This window comes from Haematobia irritans, chromosome 2 (genome assembly GCF_050003625.1).
Source record: "Haematobia irritans isolate KBUSLIRL chromosome 2, ASM5000362v1, whole genome shotgun sequence".
Lineage (NCBI taxonomy): Eukaryota > Metazoa > Arthropoda > Insecta > Diptera > Muscidae > Haematobia > Haematobia irritans.
The window spans coordinates 234,304,534-234,326,723 of NC_134398.1; the positions used below are offsets into that span (position 1 = coordinate 234,304,534).

Consider the following 22,190-nt stretch of genomic DNA (forward strand, 5'->3'; position numbering starts at 1 on the left):
ACTCAGTGATAAGAGAGAAGTTCACCAGTGTGGTATCATAATCGACTGAATAGTATAAGTGAGCCTGATACATCAGGCTGCGACCTAACCTAACCTAACATATATAAAAATTAGTATAGGATGGTTTCTTGGCACAATGACAAATGCTAACGTTTGCACATATTTTTCGTATATGGCCATATTATCGTAATCCCCATAATTAATGATGATATCAGACATATCGGTTAAATGTAGGCTTCTATAACATGCATTGATATTATCATTATTTTTTTTTTTTTTAATATTGTGTAGCCCGACGAGGACTTAACTTTTCGAAAAAAAAAACAAATATTTCACATTTCTTGTGCATTTAACTAAAGGCAAATAAAACATGTACGGAGCCATTAAACCTACGTTGTCATTCATTTCATTGCAAAATAAATTGTCTATTTCTTATTAAATAAAGTAAGCAATTGTTTTAGTAAACACTACCGTCGGTTACTCATTGTATCGTACAAGTAAAGTTTAAAAATAATTTATTTTCTTTTCTTATTTTGAATTTTTGATGACCTAATGTTCTTCTTATTCCTAAATGCTTCAAGAATTTTCGTCATAAGACTTTTTATTTAGTTTTATTTTTTGCTTACAATAATTTATTGCTCTTGTTTTTGTTCACTTTTTAGAAAAATAAAATTTGTATCAGCAGTAAAAAACGTGGAGAAGGAATATGATCACCACTTATAGCAAAATGTTATTTTTGGATGGGGAACGTTTTTGCCACAATACTGTTGTTGTTCGAGAAAATAACATGGTTGCGATAAACATGTTACATGCTTGACGTTCAAAAATATCATTTTGATCTAGGAAGTGATCATATTCCTTATCGGGGTGTAGACATATTGGTTAACGTAACACATTAATTTCTTTTCACGGAAACGAAATTTAAGACCAACGAAGTTTTCGCTTGTTGTTAAAGTTATTTCTTTTAGGCCAAAGAAAGTTCATTTAGGACACATGTGATAACGGGTACAATAAATAAAGATTTTTTTCCCTTCAAGGAGACAACTTTAACAAGAAACAAATTGTTGGTCTACAATTTAGTTTTGGAGAATTTCTTCGTTAAATTTCATCGATACTTGATATGAGAAAATTTCTTTAAAATTTCATTATTGCTACAGTAAAATTCTTTATAGTTCTTTCTTTCGTCATTTGTCAATTGCGGCTATTTTCCAGTGTACAACAACATCATAGATATGACACGCAACTTGCCATACAGTATTCAATGAAACCCCATTCAAGCAACAATCTCTGCCCATGCCATATAGTCATACTCACACACACACATGTAATTACACCCACACACACGACAGTTTAAATCGCACACTCATTGGAGTCTCCTATTCTTGCGAAATTGTACCCCCAGTCAAAATAATTAAACTTCATCGAATTGATTTGTTCCATTCGCTATTCCACCGGTTGCTTGACATGTCTGCTCGTCTATGCCGGCTAAATGGGCAATTTTGCGAAATGGGTTTCCTCCTTGTAGGAGACTCAGTTGGGGCGTTAAACATCCATACCCATCGTGACTCTTGAGTCACAGTAGGCTAAATGAACGAAACACTTCCAATATTGCATTGCACGCATGACCTCAATTGCCGTTGGCCTTAAGAACTTTGCCACCGTGGATGGCAGAGGTGTAAGAAGAGGCTCGCTGCCTGCTTTGTTTTTATTTTTGGTTAATAGGCAACATGCGCTACAGTTGATTTGCATCTGTGACCCATGTTAACTTTGACCTCCAGCATAAAATTTGCAATTTATTGCAGCAATTCTGAGTTTTGCATAACGCTATTTGGCAAAGCGTGTCACTTAGTTCACGAACCAGTTTTAATCGGAATTTTTGGTCTTCTTTCAAAGGCAACTGCAGCTAATGGAGACACGGCCTTGCATTTGGCCGCCAGACGGAGGGACGTGGATATGGTGCGCATATTAGTCGATTATGGCACCAATGTTGACACACAAAATGGGGAAGGTCAAACTCCCCTGCACATAGCGGCTGGCGAAGGTGATGAGGCTCTGTTGAAGTATTTCTATGGTGTTAGAGCTTCAGCCTCGATTGCTGATAATCAAGGTAGGTATATTTTGAGATTCCCCTTTACACGGTAAAAGCAATGAACTGTTTTGCTCTTCGTAGATCGAACACCCATGCATTTGGCTGCTGAAAATGGACATGCCCACGTCATTGAAATTTTAGCGGACAAATTCAAGGCCAGCATATTCGAACGCACAAAGGATGGAAGTACGCTCATGCATATAGCATCGTTGAACGGCCATGCCGAGTGCGCAACGATGCTGTTCAAGAAGGGCGTCTATCTGCACATGCCAAACAAGGATGGGGCGCGGAGTATTCACACTGCTGCGGCTTACGGTCATACGGGTATCATAAACACACTCCTGCAGAAGGGAGAAAAAGTCGATGTGACAACCAATGTGGGTATCGTAATGAGTCTACTGTGGAACGCAAGCTAATTCGATTTATCTTTGATGTTTTCCTATTTAGGATAATTATACTGCCCTTCATATTGCCGTGGAGGCAGCCAAACCGGCCGTTGTGGAAACTCTTCTGGGTTATGGTGCAGATGTACATGTGCGTGGAGGAAAAATGCACGAAACACCATTGCACATAGCCGCACGAGTTAAGGATGGAGATCGTTGTGCTTTGATGCTCCTTAAGTCCGGTGCTAGTCCCAATTTAACTACCGATGATGGTCTGACGCCGGTGCATGTCGCCGCCCGTCATGGCAATCTGGCCACGCTGATGCAACTCCTCGAAGACGACGGAGATCCCTTGTACAAATCCAATGTAAGTTTTATTTGAAAATCATAGTGATTGAAGCGTAACCCTGTTTCTTTAAAGACTGGTGAAACACCTCTCCATATGGCCTGCCGTTCATGTCATCCCGAAATTGTTAGACATCTAATAGAGAATTGCAAAGAAAAACATGGGCCGGACAAAGCCACGAATTACATAAATTCGGTGAATGATGATGGGGCCACTGCTCTACATTACACATGCCAAATTACCAAAGAGGAAGTAAAAATTCCCGAATCCGACAAGGAGATCGTTAGAATGCTTCTGGAAAATGGAGCTGATGTGGCACTCCAAACAAAGAATGCCCTCGAGACGGCATTTCACTACTGTGCCATGGCAGGCAACAATGATGTGCTGATGGAAATGATAGCCCACATAAACCCCACAGACATTCAGAAGGCCATGAACCGCCAGTCTTCGGTGGGCTGGACCCCTCTACTGATAGCCTGCCATCGAGGGCACATGGAACTGGTCAACAACCTTTTAGCGAATCATGCCAGAGTTGATGTTTTCGATATTGAAGGTCGATCTGCACTGCATTTGGCTGCCGAACGGGGTTATCTGCATGTCTGCGATGCCCTTCTAACAAACAAGGCCTTCATCAACTCCAAATCACGCGTTGGTCGTACGGCGTTACATCTGGCCGCCATGAACGGTTTTACACATTTGGTGAAGTTCCTTATCAAGGATCACAATGCCGTCATCGATATTTTGACTTTACGCAAGCAAACGCCGCTTCATCTCGCTGCGGCCAGCGGCCAGATGGAGGTATGTCAGCTTCTACTCGAACTGGGGGCTAACATAGATGCGACCGACGATCTGGGGCAGAAACCCATTCATGTCGCCGCACAGAACAACTACTCAGAAGTGGCCAAATTATTCCTGCAGCAGCACCCATCGCTAGTGAATGCCACCAGCAAGGACGGCAACACGTGCGCGCATATTGCAGCCATGCAGGGTTCAGTGAAGGTAATCGAAGAACTGATGAAATTTGATCGATCTGGCGTGATATCTGCTAGAAATAAATTGACTGATGCCACGCCGCTGCAATTGGCCGCCGAAGGTGGTCATGCCGATGTGGTGAAGGCATTGGTGAGAGCTGGAGCCTCGTGTACAGAGGAGAACAAGGCCGGTTTTACGGCTGTCCATCTCGCCGCCCAGAATGGTCATGGTCAGGTATTGGATGTTTTAAAGAGTACAAATTCTTTGAGGATCACCAGCAAGAAATTGGGACTGACACCGTTGCATGTGGCGGCCTATTATGGCCAGGCAGATACAGTGCGCGAGCTTTTGACAAGCGTGCCAGCCACAGTGAAATCAGAAACGCCTACGGGGCAAAGCTTATTCGGTGAATTGGGAACAGAGTCGGGAATGACACCCTTACATTTGGCTGCATTCTCAGGCAATGAAAATGTCGTACGTCTGCTGTTGAATTCAGCGGGCGTACAAGTGGACGCAGCTTCTACGGAAAATGTACGTTGTTATTCCATCCAAAGTTGGACGCAATTCTTAATTCACTCTATTTTCCACAGGGCTACAATCCACTTCATTTGGCTTGCTTCGGTGGTCACATGTCAGTGGTTGGTTTACTTCTGAGTCGATCCGCAGAACTCCTCCAGTCGATCGATCGTCATGGACGCACTGGTCTCCACATAGCATCCATGTACGGACATTTTCAAATGGTGGAGATCCTGTTAGGTCAAGGCGCAGAAATAAATGCAACCGATAAGAATGGTTGGACGCCACTGCATTGTGCTGCCAAAGCCGGTCACTTGGAAGTGGTAAAACTCCTGTGTGAGGCTGGAGCATCGCCAAAATCGGAGACAAATTATGGTTGTGCACCCATTTGGTTTGCCGCATCAGAGGGTCACAATGATGTGCTGCGATATCTCTTGAACAAGGAACATGACACCTATGGTCTGATGGAGGACAAACGATTTGTCTATAATCTAATGGTGGTATCGAAGAATCACAATAACAAACCAATTCAGGAGTTTGTCTTGGTGGCACCAGCACCGGTTGATACGGCGGCGAAGCTGTCCAATATTTACATTAATTTGTCGACCAAGGTGAGTTATTGGTTTGATTTGTTTAATGTTTGGATGCCCATGTCCTCTACAGAGGACATGCAAAAACGAGCTAATTATCTAACTTTCCGCTTAATTTTTTTTTATTTCTCCACATTAAATTAACCACAAATTTAATTACAATTAACCAAAAATTAAATTTCGATTTGGTAGGGAGTAAAGTGGATTTTTACAAAGTATTTACAGTCAAGGAAAAATGCGCAATTTTAGGGACCTACTTGTTTAAAACCCGTCATTTATGCATTTATTTATAACACCTAGAAATATAGAGATCTGGAAACCATAGTATTATATAGCAATGGAAATCCGATTGTTCCCAAATTTGGCATAGGCTTTGGCTTCGACAAATTAATAATATAGCGTAATATTTAAGCATTTAAATATTGCGTGGCGTTCATTTTCACGTCGTTAATTTGTATTCCACATCAACACTCAGAAATATCCCAGGTAGGATATTCAGATAACTTGTTTTTTTTTTGGAAAAGGTGGTTTTTGGTTTATCCGAAACAATAGAATTTAGTGAAAATGAGATATAAACACTAATTTTATTCATTGTAATAAAGTGAATATTTTAAAATAAACTAATGGCGTTTTCGATTCGCCAAAAATATGTTGCCTTGGTGTTACCCTACTTTTTTCCTCATTGCATTTTCGACCAAATGATAGCGTCATTCCAAAGTTATTGTTAATTCCTAATATTGTGAGAGATACAGGATCCACAATCTATCACAGTGTCCTTCATATTATGCTATCAATTTCGAGAATGTTGCACCTTTTTTCCCAATCGAAATCGCTATAAGAGTAAATTCATGATGTATTTCCAGTGTGATAGGAAAAATTAATGTCCTGACGGTGCTCCCTTTCCAAGTGAAATTTTCGCTGTATGAATGTACTCGTTTACTGATGGCAAATGTCGGACTGTACGTCTTCTGTGCATTGTATATGCTGAAATACAGAAAACCGGTTTCGCGGTTAACCGAAAATGTAATTTTTTGTTTTATATTAACTCATGGTTCGATAAATTTGCTCCGATATCTAGTTGAGATTTTGAATCTGAGTTTACGAATCGTTTCCTTACTAATTAATTTTTTTAAATTTCTAGGAAAAAGAACGAGCTAAGGATCTTGTTGCCGCTGGAAAGCAATGTGAAACCATGGCGACGGAATTACTGGCTTTAGCTGCTGGTTCCGATTCCGCGGGGAAAATTTTACAAGCCACAGACAAAAGAAATGTGGAATTTCTAGACGTTCTAATAGAGAATGAACAAAAAGAAGTTATCGCCCATACTGTAGTACAACGATATTTACAGGCAAGTGCTACATTAGCAGATTTAAAGTTTAATTTTATTAATATATGATTGAATTGATTGTAGGAACTTTGGCGTGGTTCATTAACATGGGCGTCTTGGAAAATCCTTCTACTCCTGGTTGCCTTTATTGTGTGCCCTCCCGTCTGGATTGGTTTCACATTTCCTATGGGACACAAATTCAACAAAGTGCCGATTATAAAATTCATGTCCTACCTTACCTCACATATCTTCCTAATGATACATCTCAGTATTGTGGGCATTACACCCATATATCCTGTGTTACGTCTAAGTTTGGTCCCCTACTGGTACGAAATAGGTTTGCTCATTTGGTTGAGTGGCTTACTTTTGTTCGAGTTGACGAATCCTTCGGATAAATCTGGATTGGGATCGATAAAGCTGCTTGTGCTGCTGCTGGGAATGGCTGGTGTGGGCGTACATGTGGCCGCCTTCTGTTTTGTCTCCAAGGAGTATTGGCCCACACTCATCTACTGTCGAAATCAATGTTTTGCGTTGGCTTTTCTGTGTGCTTGCGTTCAAATATTGGATTTTCTATCATTCCATCATCTATTTGGTCCATGGGCCATTATAATTGGCGATCTCCTGAAAGATTTGGCTAGATTTCTTGCCGTGCTGGCAATTTTCGTTTTTGGCTTTTCCATGCATATAGTGGCTTTAAATCAATCTTTTGCAAATTTCACGCCGGAAGAGCTGCGTTCTTTCGAAAAGAAAAACCGCAATCGTGGTTATTTTAGTGATGGTAAGTTGCAATGTTTCACGGTGACTATATTTCGCCATTGATGTTTAAGAAATATGTGTTATTTATTTTTTTACATTTGATGTCTTATCTATTATCGATATTTGTTACCAAACAAAACATTGATAAGTATCTGCCTATGCCAGGAATTAAATAAGAGCATGCGAACAATTGCAGATCTACCAATGGGGAGATGAAAACCTCACGTATACAAATGCAGCGATAGAAATGTATCCTTATATTTGTTGTTAAATTCAATGTTTTATGAATTGGTTTCATTTGTTCTGTGTGTTATAGACGAGTTATATGGTAGCTATAAAAATCGTAACTTAAAAAGTTTCAAACTGCATTCGCTTTAGTAGAGAGAGTAAAACTTCCCATACTGTTTTGTATGTTTTTACGTGATAAACAATCAACGAGAATAGTTTCAAATATATGAGTGGATCTCACAAAAACAAGTGCTTTATACAAATTAGTTGAAATTTATTTGATAGAGTTGTTAAGAAATATTACCACTCCCAACGGAATTTTGAATTTTAAAGATTTTATAAATACCGGCGGTTGTTGTAGTCGATTGGCGATTTTACATGAATTATGTGGGTATTTTGAGCATTTTTGCCAAAATAGGAAAAACATATATATGGGAGCTATATCTAGATCTAAACTGATTTAAACCAATTTTGGAATGGATATTAAGAATGTTAATTATACTCACTGTGCACAATTTCACGTAAATCGGATTGCATCTTTGGCCTCTGTGGTCATATGAATGTAAATCGGGCAAAAGATATATACGGGAGCTATATCTAAATCTGAACTAATTTAAACCAAATTTGGCACACACAGTAAGAACATTAATTCTACTCTCTCTACAAAATTTCATATAAATCGGAGTAGAATTCTGGCTTCTGGAGTCATATAAGTGCATATCGGGCGAAAGGTATATATGGGAGCTATACCTAAATCTGAACCGAATTCTTCCAAAACCAATAGGGTTCATACTTGTGCCAAATACACCCTGTGTCTATCTCGACTTCTTCTGGGTGTTGCAAACATATGCACACTGTTCCACAGTGTACCGCAGGGTATAAAAAGAAATTTTGGGTACTTTCAATAATATGAAAATATTCTTTTTTTTTAGTTTAAAAACAGCTTAGAAAATCTGTTTCTTCCCATTAGAGTTCCCATTAGAAACAAATGTCCACTAATCTGTCGGCCATATCTATATGGCATTGTGTATGACTGATTCTTGCCATTGGTTACAAATCTTTAGCAATCATTTTTGCTAATGCTTTTGAAAAACCAGCTGAAGTCAACGCATGGGTCATTTTCTCCAAATCAACACTTGGATGTTTGATATCCGTGTGCACGCACAGAAAAAACATGTTTGGACATGGTTGCCGCATCTATTTAATGCTTATCTAGAGTATGTAATTGTCGCGAAAACCATGTATTTTGTCTTTGTAAAAATTATTTTCGAGTGGAGAAAAATATATGTTGGCAATAAGCATTTAAATGTTTCTCAAATGCCGCAAACATGTTCTATTATTTAAATGATAGAATTTGAGACCATTATATGGTCAGGAAAATCATGTACCTGACCATTCAATTTTTTTACTTTTTTGCAGAGAAAAAAGTATTTTTATAGTTTACGTATAGACATGTCTACAACCATTACATGGTCATAAAGACCATGTACATTGTTTTCGTGGCCATTTAATTTTTTAATTTTTTTGCAGCGACAAGAATTTTATAAAAACATTGAGCAGGTACACACGATTTTCATTTTGCGCGTCAGTCGTGTGTTGATTATTTCTTGGAATGGACGGAGAATACGGAATTATTGTGTTTTGTGTTAATTTATTTATTCAGAAATGGCACGTGGTTCTATGTGAATACAAAAAAGGAAAGTGTAATTGAAAAAAATATACCTGGTTTTTGTTCTGCATTTTTATATATGGTATAATTTATTTTTATTTGCAGTTACATGATGTCTGCGTTTGTACATTTGATGGGCACGAAGTAAATATGGAATGATTACTTATTGTTGAAATTGAACCAAACTAGAGTGTGTAAAAATATGTGAAGTTTGCTTGCACGACATTATAAATACAAATAAACAATGAATTAGTTTATAAAAAAATAAAAACAAATAAATAAAGTTGATTTTGTGTTTTCTTTTCTCAAGTGGCGTCCTTTTTTCATAAAAATCAAAACATATTAGGTTGTGACCATGTTCTTTTAACTAGAAGAAAAACATTTTTGACGAATAACTTAACATTTCAGATCGTGACCATTGTATTTTAATGGAAACAAAATTCTTTTTATCAATATAATAACATTTTAGATGAGGACAATTGTATTTTTCTTAGAACCATGTTCACTGAGCCAACATGGTTGCAGGTTAAAATGTTACATGGTCGCCGCAAAAATAGCTGCTATCATATTATTTTGCTCTTCCAATATGATTGTGGCAATCATGTTTCTTCTCTGCGTGTGTACAATCGCTCCTATTAAGTGGCAAATGCAGACCTTCATAGGAAATCAGTCGCAAGTGTTACATCTTTTTACTTTTTCTGACATTTTGCTTCTTTTTCGTGACATTTTAAACAATATTCCAAAGGATTTATTAATATTTTCTCGGAAATGAAAGTCTATTCGAGTTTTGTAGTTTACTCTCTTCTCTGTTGTGCGAATGTATAAGTTTAGCAATGTTAAAGAAATTGTTCTTTGGCTCAATTTGAATAACATTTTTTTTCTCTATAACTTACAAAGATACCTTGAGAATATCTTCTGTATATGTATACGTAAGGTTTATTTGTTGCATCTCAAGAGTTACTGATTACATAGCCGTATTTGAATAGCCAAAGGTCCTAATATGATTTCAATCTACATTTCACCCATATTTAGATGATATGCCAACACCACGTCCACCGGAAAATTATATCGACTCAAGTCGTAGTATGCTAAGCGAGTTTCGGCGCAAGCATAAAGATGATCGTAAGTTGAATATCGGTATTTGGCACACGCACCTGCGCATTCATACGCTTCGGCGGATGCAGCGTCCACCTCAATGGTCAATGTGCCTATGTGTCTGAGTTTCCTTAAATGTTAATGATTTCAATAAACAAAAGGCCTTAGGTGTTGTGTGTTTTTGTAATAACTCAATGCAACAAACTATGAATCAATCAAAATTTTTTACAGTTTTGTCTCTTATTTTTTTTTCTAACCAAATCGTTCCACTTGCTCGCTCTATTTAATGGTATTTTTTTCAATCGATGCTTGCTACTGGATCCACGAGGGCCATGGCATGTTGGTCCCCCAAATATATTTTGTGCGGTCTCTTTAAGTGTTCCGTATATACATTTTTGGTTTATTTTGTGTGCAATCCTTGATGTTGTGGAAAAGTGTTGTACAATGAGAGAATTCAACTTTAATTTTTGTTTCTTGTTTATGATTATACGAAGTAAGCCTTATCTTCTAATATTGGTTTTATGAGTTAGAAATTCTCTTTTCGGAAAATATATTTATTTTTGAACTCCTCCTATCGATATTATTAACAGTTAAAACTTCTCTGGGAGGCATGTCCACTTTTCCGTTAATGTATCAAGCTTTAAACTATGGCACATTTCATTAATATCCTTGCACATAATTTTGAAAAATTTAAATTGGAAAGTTACATGAGAATTCGATTAACTGGGATGGGTTGCAACAACGAATGTATGGCTGCGTTTGGATTAATGGAGCCATAGGTAGAATTCAGGAATTCAGGTTGTTGAGGAGGAATCAATGTAACAAATGAGTTTTTTTAATTAAAGTTTTTGGTGTTATTGGGGAATTCTCTAAAATAAATTGCACCTAAATATGACCCTTCTTTAGTTTTCTGCCTTATTCCTTTTCGGTTTTTTATTTGTATGCATGTTTTTCAATTATTTTCTATATTAATATTTTTGTTACAATTTTTCGATGTTTTATAAAAAAAAAACTACAAATAATAAAAGCATGTTGATGTTCAAAAAAGAAGAAACAAAAATTATATGTGTATCGATGTCTATATATCCTAAAACAAAACATCATTAAATAAAAACTTAACTCAATTCCGGCTTTTGACGCTTTCCACACATTCCAAAGAGCACATAAAACTAAAACAAAATCCAACAAAGAATAGCAAAGCCAAAGGTATAGCACCAAGTGATGTTTCTCTAATCTTCTTCTAAACCCAATCCGAGTGATACTAAATCTTAATCATTTAACTCATCCTTCTGCGTATTCTGCGAATGCCATAACAGGACCAATGACCCCTTTCTTGGCATTTGAGAGACTATTCTTTGCGGTGTTTGGTCAAACGACAACTGTTGACATAAATCCAATGCGTCACTTGCGACCCGAATGGACAGAGGTCCTATTCAAATTTGTTTTTGGCATCTATCTGCTGGTGTCTGTGGTTGTTCTCATAAATCTCCTGATAGCCATGATGTCGGATACTTATCAACGCATCCAGGTTGGTATTAGAAACTAATGTGTATGTTTGTTTGTGTGTTTTTTTGTATTTCCTGTCATCGAATGGACGTCATTGCCGTTTAACCGAATTGTGAAAATGCCACATCATCATTGTGACACCCCGTTGGCCGTATGGATATTTGCGTGGGCGTGGCTACCTTTTTATTTTTGTTCAATGCCATATGATTTCCGTTATCATTTCTGTCTCGCATGTGTGTACACTGTGTCGTCCACCATTTCCGTTTCCTCACACTTTCCCTATTTATATGCTCCCATCTCAATGCGGGGGTGTGTCCATCACATCGTTTTGCTGGAAATGGTATTAACGCAATGACATGGACACCATACCACAGTGCGCATGCATCCGATACATTCTTTTGAGTTATTATTCTTTGCCGTGTTCGGTCAGACGACGACCGAACAGACACAAGTTGACAAAATCAATAGTGTAAACGCGCCCACTCAACCCTACTGGGTGGAGTATCTGTTCAAAATAGTGTTCGGTGTCTATATGTTGGTGTCGGTGGTGGTGCTAATCAATCTCCTCATTGCTATGATGTCCGATACATACCAACGGATACAGGTAGTATATCGTTACAGTTTAACCAAATATGTATGGGTTAATGAAAGACTTCCGTTTTATATATATTCGGATTTTATTCGTACAAACATATATTTCTTTATTACCCTAAGCCAATATAAGTTATGTCATATTCTTTTTCAGCAATAATTTATTTCTGTATAGACATATATAACCTCTGGGATACCAAATTTTATAATAATTTTATGATTACATTAATGGGTGTATCGATGTGTTATGGGAAATATTAAAAACTTCTAAATTTGATACGTGAAAGTATATAATGGATTGATTCTGTTTTACCCAGTTTGTCGTTATCTCTAGTCAATTATAAAACCGTCGATATTTGCAATCCGTGGTATTCACATTAATAAGAATTTCAATATTGATTTAAATCTTTAAGAAAATTATTCATATGCAACAGTATGGGGTTCTCTCATTTCAATAATTAACAAATTTGGTTAGTTTAGTATGGGAATTTGAATAGTTGATATTCGAGAAGGAATTTGGAGATCAATCCTCTTTTGCCCCAATACTTTTTAATGTTATTTCCTTATAGGAAAAGTGTTTCCCAAAATACGAATTGAATATGAACAATTATCTTTAGAAACATTTGATTTTGTTTTTTTTTCATTTCAATTATTAATTGATTCTGCTCCTCTATATCATCATTTGTTGTAGTATTAATTATTTCATCTGAGATAGAAATGTGTGTGTGTGTCTCATCTGTGACATTGATAGGAAATTTAACAATCAACCTCATCTTAGACAATTCTTACGAATTATCAGACGATAGAAAATATTCATATAGAGAATAATTTTATGTTGGACAAGTAAAAGTTTAAGTTTACAAATAATATAGCAATATGGATATTGTTATAATTATTTACATTTTTATGAAGACTAAATCTAAAGAAATAGATCGATGTAACCCAAAAACCCAATCAAGTTTTAAATCGATGATTCATTACTGAGAGATTAGCAGAGATGGTCCGTGTGGATGTGTTTTTAGGTTTGTGACTGTTGTAAAGTTGTAAACATCGTATAAGACACACACTTAAACGTATAAAACGATGCAAAAAGAATGTACTCTGAAAAAATCTTGTTAAAATCGTTTGGTACAATTTTTACCATGCAGTGTTTGTTGACTTTCGTTGCGCTTACGAGATATAAAATCGCCAAGTTTCTGATGAGACAAGTTCAACCCTGAAATCTTTAGAAGTCAAGTCAAATCTCAAAAAAAGCTTAAGACCCACAGGTTTATTATAACAGTGAGTTTTTCATTTTTCAACAATCAAAGTTTTCTCCACAAATTTGGGTTCCAAAGTCCATGATACAATTTAAACGCTATCCCTAAGTCGTCAGTTGATTTATTTATTTATTATCTAATTTATTATAATTACAAATTACAATAAACGGGTACTAGCAACTAGAGACTATTGGCCTAGTCGTCAGTTGACATATCGCTGTTTGTAGCTCTACAATATTTCATAGTTTGACATAGATATGAGCTACTTTTCTATTATTGTGCTACACCCAGATAAGTAATATGATCATCTAAAAACTGTTTCAAGAGCAAAATGTTATTTGTGGATGGGGAACAATAACATGTTTGTCGCAACCATGTTTTTATACCCACCACCATAAAATGGTGACGGGGGTATAATAAGTTTGTCATTCCGTTTGTAACACATCGAAATATCGATTTCCGACTATATAAAGTATATATATTCTTGATCAGGGAGAAATTCTAAGACGATATAAGCATGTCCGTCTGTCTGTCTGTCTGTTGTAATCATGCTACAGCCTTCAATAATGGCGCTATCGTCCCGAAATTTGGCACAGATTAGTTTTTTGTTTGCAGGCAGGTCAAGTTCGAAGATGGGCTATATCGGTCCAAGTTTTGATATAGTCCCCATATAAACCGACCTCCCGATTTGGGGTCTTGGGCCTATAAAAACCGCAGTTTTTACCAAATTTGCCTGAAATTGGAAATCTAGAGGTAATTCGGGACCATAAAGAGGTGTGTCGAAAATGGTCCGTATCGGTCCATGTTTTAGTATAGCTCCCATATAGACCGATCTCCCGATTTTGCTTCTTAGGCGTCTAGAAATAGTATTTACCATCCGATTTGCCTGAAATTGGAAATCTAGAGGTATTGTGGGACTATAAAGAGGTGTGTTGAAAATGGTCCATATCGGTCCATGTTTTGGTATAGCCCCCATATAGACCGATCTCCAAATCGGTTCCATCCGATTTGTATGAAATTTAAAATCTAAATGTATTTTAGGACCATAAAGAGGTGTGTCGAAAATAGTCCGCATCGGTCCATGTTTTGATATAGCCCCCATATAAACTAACCTCCCGATTTGGAGTCTTGGGCCTATAAAAACCGTAGTTTTTATCCAATTTGCCTGAAATTGAAAATATAGAGGTATTTGAGGACCATAAAAAGGTGTGCCGAAAATGGTTCTCATCGGTCCATGTTTTGGTATAGCCCCCATATAGACCGATATCCCGATTTTGTTTTTAGGGCTTCTAGAAACTATATTTACCATCCGATTTGCCTGAAATTGGAAATCTAGAGGTATTTGAGGACCATAAAAAGGTGTGCCGAAAATGGTGCTCATTGGTCCATGTTTTGATATAGCCTCCATAGAGACTGATTTCCCGATTTTGCTTCTTGGGCTTCTAGAAACTATATTTTCTATCCGATTTTCCTGAAATTGAAAATGTAGAGTTCCTTTGGGACCATAAAAAGATGTGCCGAAAATGGTGCCCATCGGTCCATTTTTTGGTATAGCCCCCATATAGACCGATCTCCTATTTTGCTTCTTGGGCTTCTAGAAACTATATTTACCATCCGCTTTGCCTGAAATTCTTGAGCTACAATAAACTGTATTTATTACATGATTTGCCTGAAATTATTGAGCTACAATAAACTGTATTTATTACATGATTTGCCTGAAATTCAAAATCTAGAGGGATTTTTAGACCACAAATAAGAGTGCCGAAATTGAGGTATATCGGTCCATTTTTTGGTATAACCCCCATATAGACTGATCTCTCGATTTTTATTTCTTGGGCGTCTAGAGACTATATTTTCTGGCCGATTTATTTTTTTTATAATATTTTGCGTCTAGTGAGACTACCTTGTATATACGTCGTAAATGTATGTCAACTACATCACTCATCGCTAGTAATTGAGTCAAATAGATATCGCATCGCGGCTTGCAAATTTAGGCTGATCAGAATGGACATGAAAATTAAGGAATTTCTATTATTGGGTGGTTGGAAAGATATTGACAGATACCAATCTCCACAAACCCGAGTATACACATGTTTCAGCGCTAGCCAAGTCGAATTTCCTTAGCCTTTAGTATAGATCTAGCGGGGTGAGATGATTCCATATGGGTCTTATATGTTTTTTTCTCATGGAAATTATATTAATATTGGTTTTTGTATGCACACATGTCGCAATTCTATATATGTATATGGATGTCTTCACTATACGATAGGAAACTGATTGTCTATGTCCTACGCCATGGTATTATTTAAATTCGTTATTTAAAAACACAGATATTATAACCCAATATAAAAACCATCGATACACCCTAAGATGTTCTATATAACAATGTTCCCAATAATACAGTTCAGTTAATTAATCTACAGGCATACACCTTTTTTTTACATCTCTCAGTGTTTCTATGTAGTTCCATCTACTGCCCAGACTTGCATCTTTGGTGTACTCTCAATATTTGCAAGAATTTACAGAATTCAAATGAAAATCCTTACGATACAAAATATTGTGTCATAAGGATATCATGTTTTAATAATAACGGCTATGCTAATGAGCGTCTTGCCTTTGTGTATTAGTGTTAATTAGCAAAGCTTTTGCGGTAAAGCTTTAATGTTGCCTATACCAGAAAACTGTTAATATATGTATGTGTGTGTGTCTGCCTTTTTTAGATAATTTAGATGAAATTACGTTTATGTCCCAACCCGAGCTTTGTGTTATAAAAGTTTTTTAATTTTCCATAATGAAGAAGAAAGTCAATAGAACATTAATGCGAATAAATGTAGCAAATACCCATCGAAGGATATGTGTTGAAAATTGCATGTTATGTTTTGTGAGATTTTATTGCATGCCTCTTGATAAATTGAAAACAGACATGTATTTCGATTAAAGTTATTTTCAGTTTTGTTGAATATCCTAATATTGCAAGGATTTTTACCTGAAGAAGAATTCAATACTACATCATGTGGCTAGTGTTACAGCGACAAGAATATTTTTTTGTTTTTTGTAACATTGTCACCATCGGCATCGGATCTTGACCTGGATATTATGCCGAATGACAAGAAAATGTTAGCGATATTAGTTTATTCAATATTTAATTTTTCAGTTTCAGCGCAGAGAGTTTTAGAAAAAAAAAAACTTTACAGAATTTATCTTAAATCTAAAGCTTTTATTGGATTCACAAACAAACTATTTCCTTATTCCTCTCTCATTTCATTTGATCACGGAATGCTACCTTCATCATTGTCTCATATTTCTGATTTACTTTTTTTATCAAACATCGATCTATGTGATAGGCCCAATCGGATATTGAATGGAAATTCGGTTTGTCAAAGCTTATACGCAACATGCATCGCACAACAACAGCTCCATCTCCGCTTAATTTAGTTACCACCTGGTTTATATGGATCGTTGAGAAGGTCAAGGTAAAATCTCAAGTGTATCTTAAAGTATTTGTAAATCTCCCAAAATACTATCTGCGAAGTAAAATTCCTCAGCACTGAAAAAAGACCTTTTCCCATTCATTTAAAACATAATGGCAACAACGAAAAATTTACCTCAAAGCACCAACATGTCTGTACAAATCGTTAGCACAATATTTCCTAGGCACAGATACTATTCTTATGCACCTGAGCTCTTGTCACACCTACTATGATTGTCTCAAGCACTTGTCTGTATCTGTGACAGTTGGCATTTGTGTTTGTCCTTATATTTTAATCCTATTTTTGTGTCTGTTATTTGTTGTCTCTTGTCTCGCTCATGCGTTGATTTGAAAAAAAAAAACACGAAAATGTAGGCTCGCATGAAGAAAAAGAAGCGTCCAAGTCTGGTACAGATGATGGGAATACGCCAGGCTAGTCCACGCACTAAAGCCGGTGCCAAATGGCTTTCGAAAATCAAGAAAGGTAGGTTATGTACATGTGAAAGTTTCTCACCTACTACAACAACCAATATCCTTGGAAACACCCATATAAATGCTAATACGTAGTGTGGATGCCAAGCCCTTGTGTTCGATTATTAAAATTGAACTTGAAAGCTTAGTTGATATTGATTGTTGGGCAAGTGAATGAACCACATGTGTCAATCGTAAGTTTAACGTAAAGAGCTTTTATTGGAAAAGTTTCACAGCTGTTGTGAAAGTTTATCTCTGTAATAACCACTTAAATATCCTCCTCCAATACAGTCACTGCCGTAATTGTATCGATTAAAATACCATAGAAAATGGGTTGCTATTGTGTAAAAGGTAAAAATGAGTGAAAAGTTTTAAATCAATACTACAATGAGAATACTTACGGTGTTGAGTATTTGCTTTTAAATGTGTGAAAAGTAACGGGGACTCGTTTAACTCTGGAGTAAATTGAAATTAAAGGTCAATATTTACAATGACGTACAGTGATAAACATTTTATAAAATTACCTACGGATGGTATTTTTTTTTAATTTCTATGGAAATTAAAAAAAAGTAACAATATTAAAAAAAAATTCCAAGGATTAAAAAAATAACACTTATTGAAATTCCGGTGTGATATATGAATCACCCTAAATTTCACAATTTTCCTCATTTCTTAATCTTCAAATTTACGTTATATGTATTGCTATATCGATGTCCTCATTCCAGAGTACGCTAAGTCGACTTAGTATTTTTTGATGGAGTTCGTTGTTTTTTATTCGGATTGATGTGATTTGAATCCTGTCAAAAGTTTGAATTTATTGGACACTTCTATCAAAAAAGCTAATATTGTACGTAGCCTGTGACAAAACTTCCAATCCAAACAGGGCAAAAAGCTTTTTTCGGACTAAAGTGGTCTAAGTCAATTTTAGCCATGTTCTATTATCACTATTTTAATTAATTCAATTTCTTTATTGTTTAATAATAGTTACAATATTCATGTATATAAATTTAGCTATATAATTTTAAAGAGCTTAAGGCTTAACCTTTTTCTACTTAAATAATGCAAACTGATATTATGAAAGATGTATGGATTAATTGGTGATTTAAATGGAAGAAAAAATTTAACAAAAACCTTTATGAACATTTTATTTTTTTATTTATTTATTTATTTTTTTTTTTTATTTTTGTTCATTTTTATTTTTTATTTATTTTTTAATAAAAACACCTATCCTAACTTAAATCTAATTACGAGACCAGCTCAGCTATATGATTAAATTCAGAAAAAGAACATTTGGCGTTGAAATTGGAGGTCATTATATTAATTTTGTCAGCCACTAAGTCGATATTAGCATCGTGGTGATGTACCTCAGTTGAGAATAATCTGGGACGGTTGTAAATTAATTTAAGTACTTTATTCTGTACGACTTGCACTTTTTTTACATGAACATTTGCACTAAAAGCCCAAACAGGAGCTGCATAGAAAATAACGGCTTGAAAAATAGATTTAAATATTAACATTTTGTTTTCTAAGTTCAACGCCGAGGTTCTGCTAATAAAAGGGTAAAGAGTTCTTATAAGTATATTACATTTATTGACAATATAGCCAATATGATCTTTAAAAATCAATATTTTGTCTAGCATTAACCCTAAGTATTTAACACTACTTTCCCATTCGACTTCACTATTGTTAACAATTATATTTGTTTGGGGTAAAAAACACTACTTCCTTTTCCTTGTAAAAAATATAGCTTGACATTTGTCCGAATTAACAACTATTTTCCATTTGGCATAATAATTTAACAGTGTATCTACAGATCTCTGTAAATTATATATTATATCTGATGATAGCCTCCCAGAACATAGTATAGCTGTGTCATCAGCAAAAATGGATAATATAGAATCACTATTTTGAATTCGTACATACTAAAAAACCATGATTTACGACCCAAAAAAGTGAATTTCTATCTAATACGGTTTTTTAGAAATTCCAAAACAAAAAGACTTTGAACTTGTTTCCTGTTAAATTCACTTTTTAGACTTAGCGTACTTTGGAATGGAGACATCGATATATTGGCAATTACTGCTTTGTTAATTTAATTTATTAGTGGAAGTTTTAAGTTAATCTTCCGTGATTTTTTCCTTTATAGCCTTCTCTCTGCTTGGCTTACTTACAGTGTTCCTGTAAGTAGGCCATCCGTCCTCTTCTTCCGGTTTCGATTAATATAAATGCAAAACAATGCTAAAAAGTTGCTCTTATATCCGTTACCTACTGTATTACCCTAATAGTTAATTGAACGTCCGAAATTTCGGCCAAAGGTTTCATGGTATTTAGGCCTCGTAATTTCAAAACGTCAGAAATATTAAAAAATATGACAACTGTAAATCCATTAACTAAACACATTTTTGTTATATTGATGTAGGGTTTATATGGGAACTGGCATAGTTCGCTAATTTGACTTGTACTTTAGTTTTCGAGTATTCCAAGAATTCTAGAATAAATTTATTTCATTTTAGACATTCATTGATAACCAATGGCTCATGGCCAATTTGAACTAGTTTTTGTTTTCCAAATACAGAATTATTGAATATTATTTATTAAGTAAAATAAGACTAGACTTATTTTTGTAATAACATCGGCAGTTTTTGTTCATAATTGTTATTATATTTGCTTTGTGGTGGAGGATAATATGTGGTTAATAACGATCATGTAAAGGATATTACTAAATGAGTACTGCTGAATATTGCCAATTTTGACCGTTGTATATATTTTAATTAATTACTTCTTTTCTACAGATTCCACGGCATTATCTGTGGTGCATTTATCACCGTTGGGATCTCAAACGAGTTTTTCGGCAGCCAATCAAAATCGTATCGAGAATGTTGCCGACTGGGAAGCAATTGCCAAAAAGTATCGAGCATTGGTGGGTGACGAGGATGCCGGTTCTCTTAAGGATTCCGATGCTGAAAGTGGTTCCGTCGAAGGAGGTAGTGGCGGTGCAGGCTCATCGCAACCTCCTGCTCAGGTGGGCAACAATATTTCACAACCTCAGCCAAATGTCTAAAAAAGACAGTAATCTTAATCATTCGCTTACCATTTTGATTGAGTCCTCCTTTATTATAAAAACAAAAAACAAAAAAAATTCCACTTTTAATTAAATCTCATTTTCTAAAGTTTTCCACTAGTCTCTTTTCTCATGTGAATTTAAATAAGCATATTTAATATTTTCCAGGTCTAAATAACACATATGTTAAGGATAATTTTAACTAGTCCTAAGAGCAAACTTTTGTACATTTAGATCTAAGTAACTAAGATTAATATTAGCTAGATAATTCAATTAGTTGTTATTCAGTTCAAATAAAGTAATATGTATTTGTATAGCCATACTAGAGAAAACAAGAAAAAAACAACAAAAACGCCATGTTTTCCATTAGGGATATACTGAGTCCTTAGTTAATATGTCTAGATTGAATATGCCCATGTTTGATTCATACAAACGTATTCCAGATCTAGAAGATAAATCATAAGTGTTAGACAATTTCGAATCGAGTGCAATTCGAAAGTTTCCTTTAGTTATTACTATTCAATCGCCTATACATTGTCTTGCATTAATCCATTCGCCATAATCATAGGTCATCTTAAACATTTTTAGGCATTAGAATTTTTAGATTTGTAATAACTAAGCTTATTTCTAAAAAAACTAGGTAACATTTATAGCTTAAGTTTGTAATTAATTCAAAGAAAATATATTGAAATTTTTTGTCCATTTTTTTTAAATAAATGTAATTTTCTTTATAAAAAAACATGTGCAATAAATATTTATTTTTTTTGTAAAGGCCGGTATGCACCTCTAGCGAAATTTTCGGTAGCAAAAATTTATTTAAGTCTACAACAAAAATACAGGGCTGTGTACGCAAATTTTAAACCAGCTAATCGCTTTTAAAAATTGTTGATATATGTTCCAAATATTCCTTAAATAAATTGTTTATTATTTACAGACATTTTAAAACTTTTACGCACACAATGATTGTAATAAATTAAAAGTTTGATACCAAAATATGATTTTGACAACCCTGTTATTTTCATTAGAGGTGCGTACCAGCTTACGAAATTGAACGCTACCGAAAATTTCGTTAGCATAAATAGCAATGCATTTCTTATGGGGATGAAATTTTTCGCTAGAGGTGCATACCGGCCTTAAGAACTAATAGAAATGTGTACTTAATTATTGGACGATATATCAAGTGAATCCTCGAAACGTAGAAATTGAGCAAGTATTGTGGCACAATAAAAAAAAAACATTTTTGGGTTTAGACAGTCTGCTTAAAAATGTGGACAAATGAAAATTGCTTATTAGTACTTAAAGTTGTATGCTCGAATTTGAAGAATTTGAGTATCCATTGTGCTGTAGGGACTTTACTATATAATATTTTTACTTTCTTTACTTAGTTTTAAATAACTTGGTTACCATTCCTTGTTTTGTCATAGAATTTAAAAAATATTATATAGAGTTTTCATAGAAAATAATTTTGTATGCTAAATAAAGAAGAAAATACTTTTGACTTATGGCGATTTCGATTGGGATAAAAGGTGCAATATTCTCGAAATTGATTGTAAAATATGAAGCACACTGTCATAGATTTTGGATCCGGTATCATTCGCAATATTATGAATTAACCATAATTTTGCAATGACACAATCATTTGGGCGAAAATACAATAAGGAAAAAAGTAGTGTAACACCACGGCAACATATTATTTGCAAATCGAAAACGCCCTTAATTACAACCAGCCTCTCCCAGAGCTTCTAGATTTAAAGCAACTTAATATTTCTCTTATATTTGAATGGCACATTATAGAATTGAATTCTCATATTAATTATATAATAAAAGGTGATGTTGTTTTCCAATGTGCCGAACTCGCCTTT

At 35.2% G+C, this 22,190-nt stretch overlaps 1 protein-coding gene across 2 annotated transcripts in view; it reads left to right on the plus strand.

Annotated features, from left to right (window-relative positions):
- Window positions 1-20,456, plus strand: part of nompC (no mechanoreceptor potential C) — a 59,852-nt gene extending 39,396 nt beyond the window's left edge. Inside the window, exons 6-16 of one of the 2 annotated variants that reach the window (XM_075297963.1) lie at window positions 1,894-2,107; window positions 2,171-2,466; window positions 2,537-2,839; window positions 2,894-4,321; window positions 4,381-4,917; window positions 6,038-6,244; window positions 6,308-7,001; window positions 11,288-11,499; window positions 16,672-16,800; window positions 17,172-17,280; window positions 20,060-20,456. In XM_075297963.1, coding sequence (XP_075154078.1) covers window positions 1,894-2,107; window positions 2,171-2,466; window positions 2,537-2,839; window positions 2,894-4,321; window positions 4,381-4,917; window positions 6,038-6,244; window positions 6,308-7,001; window positions 11,288-11,499; window positions 16,672-16,800; window positions 17,172-17,280; window positions 20,060-20,328 — 4,398 coding nt within the window. In that variant the 3' untranslated portion in view covers window positions 20,329-20,456. Of the gene's footprint in view, window positions 1-1,893; window positions 2,108-2,170; window positions 2,467-2,536; window positions 2,840-2,893; window positions 4,322-4,380; window positions 4,918-6,037; window positions 6,245-6,307; window positions 7,002-11,287; window positions 11,500-11,851; window positions 12,082-16,671; window positions 16,801-17,171; window positions 17,281-20,059 lie in introns of both variants that reach the window. The other variant, XM_075297962.1, reaches the window with a different exon arrangement.
- The last annotated feature ends 1,734 nt before the right edge of the window (window positions 20,457-22,190 follow it).